The following is a 13,791-nucleotide window of genomic DNA, read 5'->3' on the forward strand; positions in this document are numbered from 1 at the left end:
AGACAGTTGAGAGACAGACAGGTGAGAGAGGGACAGGTGAGAGAGAGAGAAAGGTGAGAGAGGGACAGGTGAGAGAGAGACAGGTGAGAGAGAGACAGGTGAGAGAGAGACAGGTGAGAGACAGACAGGTGAGAGAGGGACAGGTGAGAGAGAGACAGTTGAGAGAGAGACAGGTGAGAGAGAGACAGGTGAGAGAGAGACAGGTGAGAGACAGACAGGTGAGAGAGAGACAGGTGAGAGAGAGACAGGTGAGAGAGGGACAGGTGAGAGAGAGAGACAGGTGAGAGAGAGACAGGTGAGAGAGAGACAGGTGAGAGAGGGACAGGTGAGAGAGAGACAGGTGAGAGAGGGACAGGTGAGAGAGAGACAGGTGAGAGACGGACAGGTGAGAGAGGGACAGGTGAGAGAGAGAGAAAGGTGAGAGAGGGACAGGTGAGAGAGAGACAGGTGAGAAAGAGACAGGTGAGAGAGAGACAGGTGAGAGACAGACAGGTGAGAGAGGGACAGGTGAGAGAGAGACAGTTGAGAGAGAGACAGGTGAGAGAGAGACAGGTGAGAGAGAGACAGGTGAGAGACAGACAGGTGAGAGAGGGACAGGTGAGAGAGAGACAGGTGAGAGACAGACAGGTGAGAGAGGGACAGGTGAGAGAGAGACAGGTGAGAGAGGGACAGGTGAGAGAGAGACAGGTGTGTGAGAGAGAGAGACAGATGAGAGATAGGGGCAAGTGAGAGAGGGACAGGTGAGAGAGAGACAGGTGTGTGAGAGAGAGAGAGACAGATGAGAGATAGGGGCAAGTGAGAGAGGGACAGGTGTGTGAGAGAGAGAGAGACAGATGAGAGATAGGGACAGGTGAGGGACAGATGTTCTTTACCTTCGAGACCAAAGTGACCAGGTCCTTAAACACCTGTAGCTCCTCCCCCTGCAGGGAGCTGTGGGTCGCCAGCTCCACCCTCAGCAGGTAATGAAGAGCAGACTCCAGATCAGCAGCGTACACCTGAGAACTACACACACACACACACACACACACACACACACACACACACACACACACACACACACACACACACACACACACACACACACACACACACACACACACACACACACACACACACACACACACACACACACACACACACACACACACACACACACACACACACACACACACACACACACACACACACACACACACACACACACACACACAGGTTCAACCCAGAGAGCCTAGATTGTGTGTTTACTGGCTCGATGGATCATACAGATCATGTAAACGCTGCACATGTACGTGTGTGTGTGTGTGTGTGTGTGTGTGTGTGTGTGTGTGTGTGTGTACCTGCTGAAGTCTCTCCACTCCCTGCTCTCTCTCTCAAGCAGCGCCCCCCCCTGGTCTCCTGCAGTACTGCTCACCCTGCGCTGCACTCCTGGTAAGGCCCTCAACACGGAGGAGAAGAAGAAACGCAGACGCTTCTGACTGCAGGAGGAGGAGAAGGTGTTTATTTACGTGTGTGTGTGTGTGTGTGTGTGTGTGTGTGTGTGTGTGTGTGTGTGTGTGTGTGTGTGTGTACACTTACACCTGCAGGTGTGTGTGTGATGCGTTCGGGTGAAGCAGGTAAATGGAGGGGAAGGCTGTAATCTTCAGAGCGTCCAGCAGGGGGAGATCTGAGGACAGAGCTCTCTTCACCTGAACACCTGAGAACTGAAGCAGGTCCAGGATCACCTGAGACAGACAGGTGGGAGAGAGAGACAGTTGAGAGAGAGAGACAGTTGAGAGAGAGACAGGTGAGAGAGAGACAGGTGAGAGAGAGACAGGTGAGAGAGAGACAGGTGAGAGAGAGACAGTTGAGAGAGAGACAGGTGAGAGAGAGACAGGTGAGAGAGAGACAGGTTACAGACAGACAGACAGTTGAGAGCCAGTCAGGTGAGAGAGAGACAGGTGAGAGAGAGACAGGTTACAGACAGACAGACAGTTGAGAGCCAGTCAGGTGAGAGAGAGACAGGGGAGAGAGAGACAGGTTACAGACAGACAGACAGGTGAGAGAGAGACAGGTGAGAGAGAGACAGGTGAGAGAGAGACAGGTTACAGACAGACAGACAGTTGAGAGCCAGTCAGGTGAGAGAGAGACAGGTGAGAGAGAGACAGGTTACAGACAGACAGACAGTTGAGAGCCAGTCAGGTGAGAGAGAGACAGGGGAGAGAGAGACAGGTTACAGACAGACAGACAGGTGAGAGACAGACAGGGGAGAGAGAGACAGGTGAGAGAGAGACAGGTGAGAGAGAGACAGGTGAGAGAGAGACAGGTTACAGACAGACAGACAGGTGAGAGACAGACAGGGGAGAGAGAGACAGGTGAGAGAGAGACAGGTGAGAGAGACAGGTGAGAGAGAGAGACAGGTGAGAGAGAGACAGACAGGTTACAGACAGACAGTTGAGAGCCAGTCAGGGGAGAGACAGACAGGGGAGAGAGAGACAGGTGAGAGAGAGACAGGTGAGAGAGAGACAGGTGAGAGAGAGACAGGTGAGAGAGAGACAGGTGAGAGAGAGAGACAGGAGAGAGAGAGACAGGTGAGAGAGAGACAGGTTACAGACAGACAGACAGTTGAGAGCCAGTCAGGTGAGAGACAGACAGGTGAGAGAGAGACAGACAGGTTACAGACAGACAGTTGAGAGCCAGTCAGGTGAGAGACAGACAGGTGAGAGAGAGAGACAGGTGAGAGAGAGACAGACAGGTTACAGACAGACAGTTGAGAGCCAGTCAGGTGAGAGACAGACAGGGGAGAGAGAGAGACAGGTGAGAGAGAGAGACAGTTGAGAGAGAGACAGGTGAGAGAGAGACAGTTGAGAGAGAGACAGGTGAGAGAGAGACAGGTGAGAGAGGGACAGGTTACAGACAGACAGACAGTTGAGAGCCAGTCAGGTGAGAGACAGACAGGGGAGAGAGAGACAGGTGAGAGAGAGACAGGTGAGAGAGAGACAGGTGAGAGAGAGACAGGTGAGAGAGAGAGACAGGTGAGAGAGAGACAGACAGGTTACAGACAGACAGTTGAGAGCCAGTCAGGTGAGAGACAGACAGGGGAGAGAGAGACAGGTGAGAGAGAGACAGGTGAGAGAGAGACAGGTGAGAGAGAGACAGGTTACAGACAGACAGACAGTTGAGAGCCAGTCAGGTGAGAGACAGACAGGTGAGAGAGAGAGACAGGTGAGAGAGAGACAGGTGAGAGAGAGACAGGTGAGAGAGAGACAGGTGAGAGAGAGACAGGTTACAGACAGACAGACAGTTGAGAGCCAGTCAGGTGAGAGACAGACAGGTGAGAGAGAGACAGGTGAGAGAGAGACAGACAGGTTACAGACAGACAGTTGAGAGCCAGTCAGGTGAGAGACAGACAGGTGAGAGAGAGACAGGTGAGAGAGAGACAGGTTACAGACAGACAGACAGTTGAGAGCCAGTCAGGTGAGAGAGAGACAGGTGAGAGAGAGACAGGTTACAGACAGACAGACAGTTGAGAGCCAGTCAGGTGAGAGACAGACAGGGGAGAGAGAGACAGGTGAGAGAGAGACAGGTGAGAGAGAGACAGGTGAGAGAGAGACAGGTGAGAGAGAGACAGGTGAGAGAGAGACAGGTTACAGACAGACAGTTGAGAGCCAGTCAGGTGAGAGACAGACAGGGGAGAGAGAGCCGGTTGAGAGACAGACAGGTGAGAGAGAGAGACAGGTGAGAGACAGACAGTTATGCTGCGTTCACAGCGGACGTGATGCGATTTTTGGGGGCGGCACGATTAGATGTAAAGTCAAAGCAAAGACTCGGACAGACGCTAATTCGCTCCTGCTACGCTAACATCACCTGGAGAACGCCAGAGACACGTTCCTAACAGCGCTGTGATGCCAAACAGCTTTCAGACTGAAACACATTCACTGATGGGGGGGGGGGGGATGTATCAGCTGCTTGTGTGTGACAGTCAGACAGTGAAAACTTTACAGCGGCCGCTGCCGCGAGAATAAACTCCGGTAGACGAGCAGCACTGCAGCTGAACCACATTCATAAACAATGCACCACGGCGCTCTGGAGAAAGGTAGAAGGTAGAAGTAGTTCTTTCATTGAATCTGTCTTCGTATGATTAAAAACTACCAGACGCACTCCTCTATTCATGTCGTTGTGAGCGGTGTTGCGGAGAAAATCAGAGACGTAAAACTGTGTGGGTCAAAAGAAGGCACGTGAACGGTTACGCAATAATTCACCTTTGAACCTGCATCTGTAACAATGAGTGCCGAGTGTTTAATGAGTGGAGGACAGCCGATCTGCTTCTGGCCCGGCCCGCCTGTCAAATTTTAAAACTCAAAGTTTGCCCACCCCTGATTTGACCCCGGTGTGAACGCAGCATTGGTCTCTGCTCTCCGTGGATCTGAATCTCTGTTGTCTCTGTTGTCTCTTACCTCTCGTCCCACATAAGAGTCCGGTTCCTCCACGATGATAGCCGTGTAATGATCTGACCTCTGACCCAGCAGAGGGAGCAGCTCCACAGAACTACAGAGAAAACAACCACTCATTACTTTCTATTCATCAAATCAAAATAGCTGTTTTTGACTTGGAATAATAGCGTAAACAATGTCTCAAAAGATAAACAATTATTCTAGTCCTAGTCCTGGTTCTGGTTCTGGTACCTGTAGGGCCTCAGCGGAGGGCAGCGGCCGGGCCAGTCCTGCTGGGTGTGGTTCTGCAGGATGTTCACCATCACCTGTCTCACTGACTGGATCTCTCTGTCTGCACCTGACCACAGAGAGGTAGAGACAGACAGACAGACGGTTAGAGACACAGACAGGTAGAGACACATTCTAACACTCTGGGTTTAGTGGCCCGTCGTCCTGTCTGTCTGTCTCTGTTGAGACATCCTGAGTGTCCTCTTCCAACATGAGAGCAACATGCTAACAAAGGTATCAACTGTAGCTGTGAACATGACAGGATGTGTGATTACCTAGAAGAGCATCAGGACTGTTTGAGGCATATGATAGCTATGTGATTAACATGATGACTCAGCCTCTATGGAGAGAGACATATGACAAGCATGATCATTTCTGACGTGGAGCTAATCTGAAGTAAACATTGAATACTGCTTTCTATTCCTCCATCTTGTGACTGTGTAACTCCCTCTCTTGGATATCAGCATGTGAAGGACACTGTTCAGGAACTAGTTGATGCTCTGTATGTGATGACTCCTTCCATTCTGGAGAGGATCACAGATACATGGATCCTGAGGTTCAAGCTCAAGCCGGAGACCAGGGATTATTAACATGTTATTATTAACTTTTGAGAAAAAAGTCAGAATTTTGAGAAAAAAGTTAGAATTCTGAGATTTAGAGAAAAAGTCATATTTTTGAGAAAGTCTGATTTTTTAGATTTTGAGAAAAAAAAAAAATGTCTCTTTTGTTTTGACTACTTCCGTTCTTGAGAGGATGATAAATACACGAATCCTGATATTGAAGCTCAAGCCGAGGGGGGGTTTTCTAACATAATCGGTCTCTGCAGGCTGGAGGTGAGACAGGTAGAGACAGGTAGAGACAGACAGGTAGAGAGCAGGGATGTTAGGGTGACTAAAATGTAGTATTCAATTCCAACACCAGTGATATTCTAGTACTCTTGATAGCAGCTCTATAACACGGTCAATACAGAACAATAAACATTTGTCCCCGTTAGCACCGTGGTTTCCTGGAAGTTAAACAGCTCAGATTTATATTTCGTATTGCTGTGAAAACACCTGGATTTATTCAAGTTCCTCACCAGAAGCTACATTTTACAAGCTTACATTTGAACACATCATGACAACATTAGGGGTGTAACGGTTCACAGAAGTCACGGTTCGGTTCGTACCTCGGTTTGGGGGTCACGGTTCGGTACGGGTTCGGTACAACAAGAAAAAAAAAGAAAAAAAAGTCCCAAATGCATAATTCCAGGTTTGTGGTTATTTATTTTTGAACAGTAGGGCAAGTTTCAGTTTAAAAATAAGGAACTCTGACATTTTGAATAATTAACTGTATTAAACAGTTCAAAACAAACCACAAACAGCACCACACACACTCAGATGGCCATATTATCTATAACGGCTGATGTCAAACAAAAAGGTTTCATCAAGCTAATATCAAGAAAGTGTTTCAAGAGCGCAAAGTCGTTGAAAAACATATGCCAAAAGCTTCCGTTATTTATTTAGATCCCTCGGCTTTCATGTCTCTTGGCTTCTTAAAAACAGCGGGGATAAGCTGTTGAACTGCTGCTGTCTTCTGCCGGGCTCCAGTGATTGGCAAATCTGGGTGATGTCTGGAGCTAATCTCCTGCCATAACTCCACAAACAAACCAAACAGGTTTTACAAATGCCAAATGATTCACTAAGAAACACAATGTGGTTTGAAAATACAAAACACCATCTACAAAAAACTAATGCTAAAAACTAAAAACTTTTTCTTCTCACGGCGGAATATTACTGCCAAAAGTCACGTGAGTGAGTCAGGTGACTTTTGGCAGTAATATTCCGCCGTGGCTGTCACATGCTCCACGGCAGCAGGGGGCGCTACTGAGTCCATTGGGGAAGGCGGGAGCCTCCCGCCGGGAGGTTGAGCAGAGCATGGAACAGTGTTTTGTATTTTCAAACCACATTGTGTTTGTAAGTGAATCATTTATAAAACCTGTTTAGTTTGTTTGTGGAGTAATGGCAGGAGATTAGCTCCATAGCGATGCCTTCTGATATGATTTAGCGTGTTTGGCGTGTGTTACATTAGCATACCGCACCGCTGTCTAACAACGCCGACACACCGTACTCGTACGATCAACCACTCGCACTCCATCGTTATTGTAGTCCACAGGGAACCCGAAGTGTTCCCACAGCTGATTGAAAAGAAGCAGGAGGGTTCTAGCTCCTGTGAGTTATCTGAAATCGCCATACTAACTTTTCTTCTTCTTGTATTTTGTTCCTTTTGTTGTTGTGTTTCTTCTTCTTCTTCATTTGTTGTTTAAGGGCGGCTAGCGAACAGCTTTTAGGCGCAATACCGCCCCCTGGATTATAAATATTGTAATGGATACTGCCCTGAATGACAGACCTTTTTCCCACTCGTAAAAAAAGGCGTATTCGTCGTGTGACTGCATGTGCCGAACCGTGACGGTACGGGGAGAATACGGATACCGTTACACCCCTAGACAACATCATAACTAACATTTACTGATACCAATCTTTACTGAATTGAACCAAGCTTCACCGGCTGCTAACAGCTAACGCTAACAACTATCAAAAACAGCTAACATTAAAGGCTAAAAAGTTAAGTAAACATTTAACATCAACAGCTAACAGTGAATGTTAACAGCTGATGGTAGAAGTACTGATGTACAAATTTAACTATTAACAGCCAACAGTTAATGTTAACAGCTAACAGATAGCAGCTAACGTTAACAGCGAATGCTAACAGCTGACAGATAGCAGCTAACGTTAACAGCGAATGTTAACAGCTAACAGATAGCAGCTAACGTTAACAGCGAATGCTAACAGCTAACAGATAGCAGCTAACGTTAACAGCGAATGCTAACAGCTAACAGATAGCAGCTAACGTTAACAGCGAATGCTAACAGCTGACAGATAGCAGCTAACGTTAACAGCGAATGCTAACAGCTGACAGATAGCAGCTAACGTTAACAGCGAATGCTAACAGCTGACAGATAGCAGCTAACGTTAACAGCGAATGCTAACAGCTAACAGATAGCAGCTAACGTTAACAGCGAATGCTAACAGCTAACAGATAGCAGCTAACGTTAACAGCGAATGCTAACAGCTGACAGATAGCAGCTAACGTTAACAGCGAATGCTAACAGCTGACAGATAGCAGCTAACGTTAACAGCGAATGCTAACAGCTGACAGATAGCAGCTAACGTTAACAGCGAATGCTAACAGCTGACAGATAGCAGCTAACGTTAACAGCGAATGCTAACAGCTGACAGATAGCAGCTAACGTTAACAGCGAATGCTAACAGCTGACAGATAGCAGCTAACGTTAACAGCGAATGCTAACAGCTGACAGATAGCAGCTAACGTTAACAGCGAATGCTAACAGCTAACAGATAGCAGCTAACGTTAACAGCGAATGCTAACAGCTAACAGATAGCAGCTAACGTTAACAGCGAATGCTAACAGCTGACAGATAGCAGCTAACGTTAACAGCGAATGCTAACAGCTGACAGATAGCAGCTAACGTTAACAGCGAATGCTAACAGCTGACAGATAGCAGCTAACGTTAACAGCGAATGCTAACAGCTGACAGATAGCAGCTAACGTTAACAGCGAATGCTAACAGCTAACAGATAGCAGCTAACGTTAACAGCGAATGTTAACAGCTGACAGATAGCAGCTAACGTTAACAGCGAATGCTAACAGCTGACAGATAGCAGCTAACGTTAACAGCGAATGTTAACAGCTGACAGATAGCAGCTAACGTTAACAGCGAATGCTAACAGCTGACAGATAGCAGCTAACGTTAACAGCGAATGCTAACAGCTAACAGATAGCAGCTAACGTTAACAGCGAATGCTAAAAGCTAACAGATAGCATTCGCTGTTAACGTTAGCTGCTAACAGCTGACAGATAGCAGCTAACGTTAACAGCGAATGCTAACAGCTAACAGATAGCAGCTAACGTTAACAGCGAATGCTAACAGCTGACAGATAGCAGCTAACGTTAACAGCGAATGCTAACAGCTAACAGATAGCAGCTAACGTTAACAGCGAATGCTAACAGCTGACAGATAGCAGCTAACGTTAACAGCGAATGCTAACAGCTGACAGATAGCAGCTAACGTTAACAGCGAATGTTAACAGCTGACAGATAGCAGCTAACGTTAACAGCGAATGCTAACAGCTGACAGATAGCAGCTAACGTTAACAGCGAATGTTAACAGCTGACAGATAGCAGCTAACGTTAACAGCGAATGCTAACAGCTGACAGATAGCAGCTAACGTTAACAGCGAATGCTAACAGCTAACAGATAGCAGCTAACGTTAACAGCGAATGCTAAAAGCTAACAGATAGCAGCTAACGTTAACAGCGAATGCTAACAGCTAACAGATAGCAGCTAACGTTAACAGCGAATGCTAACAGCTAACAGATAGCAGCTAACGTTAACAGCGAATGCTAACAGCTAACAGATAGCAGCTAACGTTAACAGCGAATGCTAACAGCTAACAGATAGCAGCTAACGTTAACAGCGAATGCTAACAGCTAACGTTAACAGCGAATGCTAACAGCTGACAGATAGCAGCTAACGTTAACAGCGAATGCTAACAGCTAACGTTAACAGCGAATGCTAACAGCTAACGTTAACAGCGAATGCTAAAAGCTAACAGATAGCAGCTAAAGAGAGTTAGCATCGTCTCTCGTCTCCTCAGAGTCTCACCTCCGTACGGCGTCCCTCTCTCCGTCTCTGGACTGTGAGCCCGGAAATACTGAAACAGTGAAATTACACATTAGTGAGGAGATTACAGAGTGTAAAGTACTTGTACACAGTATAATAAAGTACTTGTACACAGTATAATAAAGTACTTGTACACAGTGAACTCGGTGTTGTACGTACTTTAAACGTCGGGTAGAACTTGATGTTGAATTCTTTACAGACTTCAAAGTTTTCCTCCTGAGCGCAATCTAAAACTCCCACTCTGACCGCCTGCTGCCAGTCTGAGAGAGAGACAGGTGAGAGACAGGTGAGAGAGAGACAGGTGAGAGGGAGACAGGTGAGAGAGAGACAGGTGAGAGAGGGACAGGTGAGAGACATGTGAGAGAGAGACAGGTGAGAGAGAGACGGGTGAGAGGGAGACAGGTGAGAGAGAGACAGGTGAGAGAGAGACAGGTGAGAGGGAGACAGGTGAGAGAGAGACAGGTGAGAGAGAGACAGGTGAGAGAGAGACAGGTGAGAGGGAGACAGGTGAGAGAGAGACAGGTGAGAGGGAGACAGGTGAGAGACAGACAGGTGAGAGAGAGACAGGTGAGAGACAGACAGGTGAGAGAGAGACAGGTGAGAAGGAGACAGGTGAGAGAGAGACAGGTGAGAGGGAGACAGGTGAGAGAGAGACAGGTGAGAGAGAGACAGGTGAAAGGGAGACAGGTGAGAGACAGGTGAGAGAGAGACAGGTGAAAGGGAGAAAGGTGAGAGGGAGACAGGTGAGAGGGAGACAGGTGAGAGGGAGACAGGTGAGAGAGAGATTGGTGAAAGGGAGACAGTTGAGAGGGAGACAGGTGAGAGAGAGACAGGTGAGAGGAGAGACAGGTGAGAGAGAGACAGGTGAAAGGGAGACAGGTGAGAGACAGGTGAGAGGGAGACAGGTGAGAGGGAGACAGGTGAGAGGGAGACAGGTGAGAGAGACAGGTGAAAGGGAGACAGGTGAGAGGGAGACAGGCGAGAGGGAGACAGGTGAGAGAGAGACAGGTGAGAGGGAGACAGGCGAGAGGGAGACAGGTGAGAGGGAGACAGGAGAGAGGAGAGACAGGCGAGAGGGAGACAGGTGAGAGGGAGACAGGAGAGAGGAGAGACAGGAGAGAGGAGAGAGGAGAGACAGGTGAGAGGGAGACAGGTGAGAGGGAGACAGGTGAGAGACAGACAGGTGAGAGACAGACAGGTGAGAGGAGAGACAGGTACAGACAGACATTATTATACACAGGAAGAGATAAACTGAACTACTGAAAAGTGTATCCAACATTTCAAAATAAAAGCTGATATGAGGAAAGTCAGGTAAACAGAAAACATTAAATATCAGCGTTCAGTTTTATAAGGACGTTTATGTTTGTATTACAGCTGTGTGTGTGTGTGTGTGTGTGTGTGTGTGTGTGTGTGTGTGTGTGTGTGTGTGTGTGTGTGTGTGTGTGTGTGTGTGTGTGTGTGTGTGTGTGTGTGTGTGTGTGTGTGTGTGTGTGTGTGTGTGTGTGTGTGTGTGTCAGCAGATGGAGATTAAACTCTGATTCCCACAGGTCGCTCTGTCCGTACAGACGTTGGTATTTTATAAAAGAAGTATATTTTAGTTTTGAATCAGATGATATGTATTGATATGTATTTGCAGTCTTTACTTCCATCTTATAGTAAACAACCACAATACAAGATAATGATATAATAATCCAGTGACTGAGTTCTGGTTGAACCGTTTGAGATCAATAACGCTCGCAGACCGGAGAGGCACATCTATTCTAATTAAGAGGACGAGAGCTGCTTAGAATGAGCTCAGGTTTGATCTGCCCACTCTACTGGGACATGTCTCTACTTTAAAGAGTCCTCTCCTGCTGGTGTTCAGGTGTATATCAGTATGTAGTGTCTCTACTTTAAAGAGTCCTCTGTTGCTGATGTTCAGGTGTATATCAGTATGTAGTGTCTCTACTTTAAAGAGTCCTCTCCTGCTGATGTTCAGGTGTATATCAGTATGTAGTGTCTCTACTTTAAAGAGTCCTCTCCTGCTGATGTTCAGGTGTATATCAGTATGTAGTGTCTCTACTTTAAAGAGTCCTCTCCTGCTGATGTTCAGGTGTATATCAGTATGTAGTGTCTCTACTTTAAAGAGTCCTCTCCTGCTGATGTTCAGGTGTATATCAGTATGTAGTGTCTCTACTTTAAAGAGTCCTCTCCTGCTGATGTTCAGGTGTATATCAGTATGTAGAGTCTCTACTTTAAAGAGTCCTCTCCTGCTGATGTTCAGGTGTATATCAGTATGTAGTGTCTCTACTTTAAAGAGTCCTCTCCTGCTGATGTTCAGGTGTATATCAGTATGTAGTGTCTCTACTTTAAAGAGTCCTCTCCTGCTGATGTTCAGGTGTATATCAGTATGTAGTGTCTCTACTTTAAAGAGTCCTCTCCTGCTGATGTTCAGGTGTATATCAGTATGTAGTGTCTCTACTTTAAAGAGTCCTCTCCTGCTGATGTTCAGGTGTATATCAGTATGTAGTGTCTCTACTTTAAAGAGTCCTCTCCTGCTGATGTTCAGGTGTATATCAGTATGTAGTGTCTCTACTTTAAAGAGTCCTCTCCTGCTGATGTTCAGGTGTATATCAGCATGTAGTGTCTCTACTTTAAAGAGTCCTCTCCTGCTGATGTTCAGGTGTATATCAGTATGTAGAGTCTCTACTTTAAAGAGTCCTCTCCTGCTGATGTTCAAGTGTATATCAGTATGTAGTGTCTCTACTTTAAAGAGTCCTCTCCTGCTGATGTTCAGGTGTATATCAGTATGTAGTGTCTCTACTTTAAAGAGTCCTCTCCTGCTGATGTTCAGGTGTATATCAGTATGTAGTGTCTCTACTTTAAAGAGTCCTCTCCTGCTGATGTTCAGGTGTATATCAGTATGTAGTGTCTCTACATGTCTCCATGCTCTAATGTGCTGCAGCACCTCTTTTCACCCTCTGTCTGAAACCAGAGCTGCTCTGATTGGTTAGCTGGCCGGCTGTGTTGTGATTGGTCAACCAGCTTAGAGATGTCCAGCCCCTTTAGCCTATCACGTACATGTGTTGGAGCACTGTTACATAGTGATGTCACTGGGTTCCTGGGATTTTAACCCTAACACACTCCAGGAGAGGGAACACACAGAAAGCTGAATTTTATCTTAAAAACCATCAAACTGTTTTTATATCTTCCTGTGATTCAGCCCGACCACCTGTTGACCAAACCTAATAGCATCTGTTAATAACAACAACAACAACAACAACAACAACAACAACAACAACAACAACAACCAGAGAGAAACAGCTGATGAAAGAATACAGAAAAGGTTATTTTAAAGCATTTCATTTTTTATCATTCAAAACCTCATTTAAAAAACGACCACTTTAAGGTTACCCAACACCACTGAACCCCTGTCTTAATGAGCATCACACGTTTCTAAAAACACAATTTAATGTTATTAATTATTGATGTTGGGATTATATATTGATGCCGAACTAAGGAGGAGTTATGAAAGCATCAGAAAACACACCCAGTGGTATTTTAACACACTCCCAGTATAAAGCATAGAGTTTGAATTAAGTAATTAGTAGTTCTCTACATGGAGTCTGGTGCTGGTGTTTACAAAGGAGAACAGACACGTGTCAGTAACAGCTGTTCGATTCGGATCAATATTAGGAGAATCTACTCAAAGCTATTATTAATCATCCTTTTAAGAACTTCCAATCTAAACCTTATTTAATAACCTACCACTTTAAGGTTTCCTAACCCCACTGGAAACCTTTAAGTACCGGTACCCTTAAACCATAACTCCTATTTAGTTCTGCATCACACGTTTGAATGTGCTGTTATTAGTTATTCATGTTGGGATTATAAATTGATGCCGAACTAAAGAGGGGTTATGGTTACATCAAAAACCCACCCAGTTGTATTTTTAACATACACACAGTTTGACCCATAACGCCTAATGGAGTAATTAGCAGTTTTGTGCATGGAGTCTGGTTCTGGTGTTGCTTCCCCCCCCCTGCTGTGTTTGCATGGTGTTCATTGTGTTTGCATGGTGTTACTTTGCATGGTGTTTGAATGGTTTCTGCTGTACCTTGCACGTCCCGGGCCAGATTCTTCCAGGTCTCGGAGTACTGGATGCAGTGTCCGCACCAGGAGGAGTAGAACTGGATGAACCAGGCCGAGGAGGAGTTAGTGACGGACGGACTGAAACTGCCGCCGCTCAGGATCACCAGCGGGTCCTCCTCCGTGTACAGCCGGGCAGAGGAGCTCCCACAGCGGGGGGCGAGCAGCCACAGCCCCACCGAGAAGAACCAGAGCCGGAGCATTCCTCCAGAAGCACCGGGG

General features: G+C 46.5%; 1 protein-coding gene across 1 annotated transcript in view; it reads right to left on the reverse strand.

The window, feature by feature from the left end:
- Window positions 1-13,782, reverse strand: part of qsox2 (quiescin Q6 sulfhydryl oxidase 2) — a 17,130-nt gene extending 3,348 nt beyond the window's left edge. The window contains exons 1-8 of the mRNA XM_079690459.1: window positions 13,538-13,782; window positions 9,601-9,701; window positions 9,424-9,472; window positions 4,662-4,767; window positions 4,434-4,524; window positions 1,576-1,721; window positions 1,338-1,475; window positions 873-1,002 (exon numbers count right to left, since the gene is read on the reverse strand). Coding sequence (XP_079546585.1) covers window positions 873-1,002; window positions 1,338-1,475; window positions 1,576-1,721; window positions 4,434-4,524; window positions 4,662-4,767; window positions 9,424-9,472; window positions 9,601-9,701; window positions 13,538-13,772 — 996 coding nt within the window. The 5' untranslated portion in view covers window positions 13,773-13,782. The remainder of the gene's footprint in view (window positions 1-872; window positions 1,003-1,337; window positions 1,476-1,575; window positions 1,722-4,433; window positions 4,525-4,661; window positions 4,768-9,423; window positions 9,473-9,600; window positions 9,702-13,537) is intronic.
- Between the last annotated feature and the right edge of the window lie 9 nt (window positions 13,783-13,791).

The sequence above is a fragment of the Notothenia rossii genome, assembly GCF_949606895.1.
Source record: "Notothenia rossii genome assembly, chromosome: 6".
NCBI lineage: Eukaryota > Metazoa > Chordata > Actinopteri > Perciformes > Nototheniidae > Notothenia > Notothenia rossii.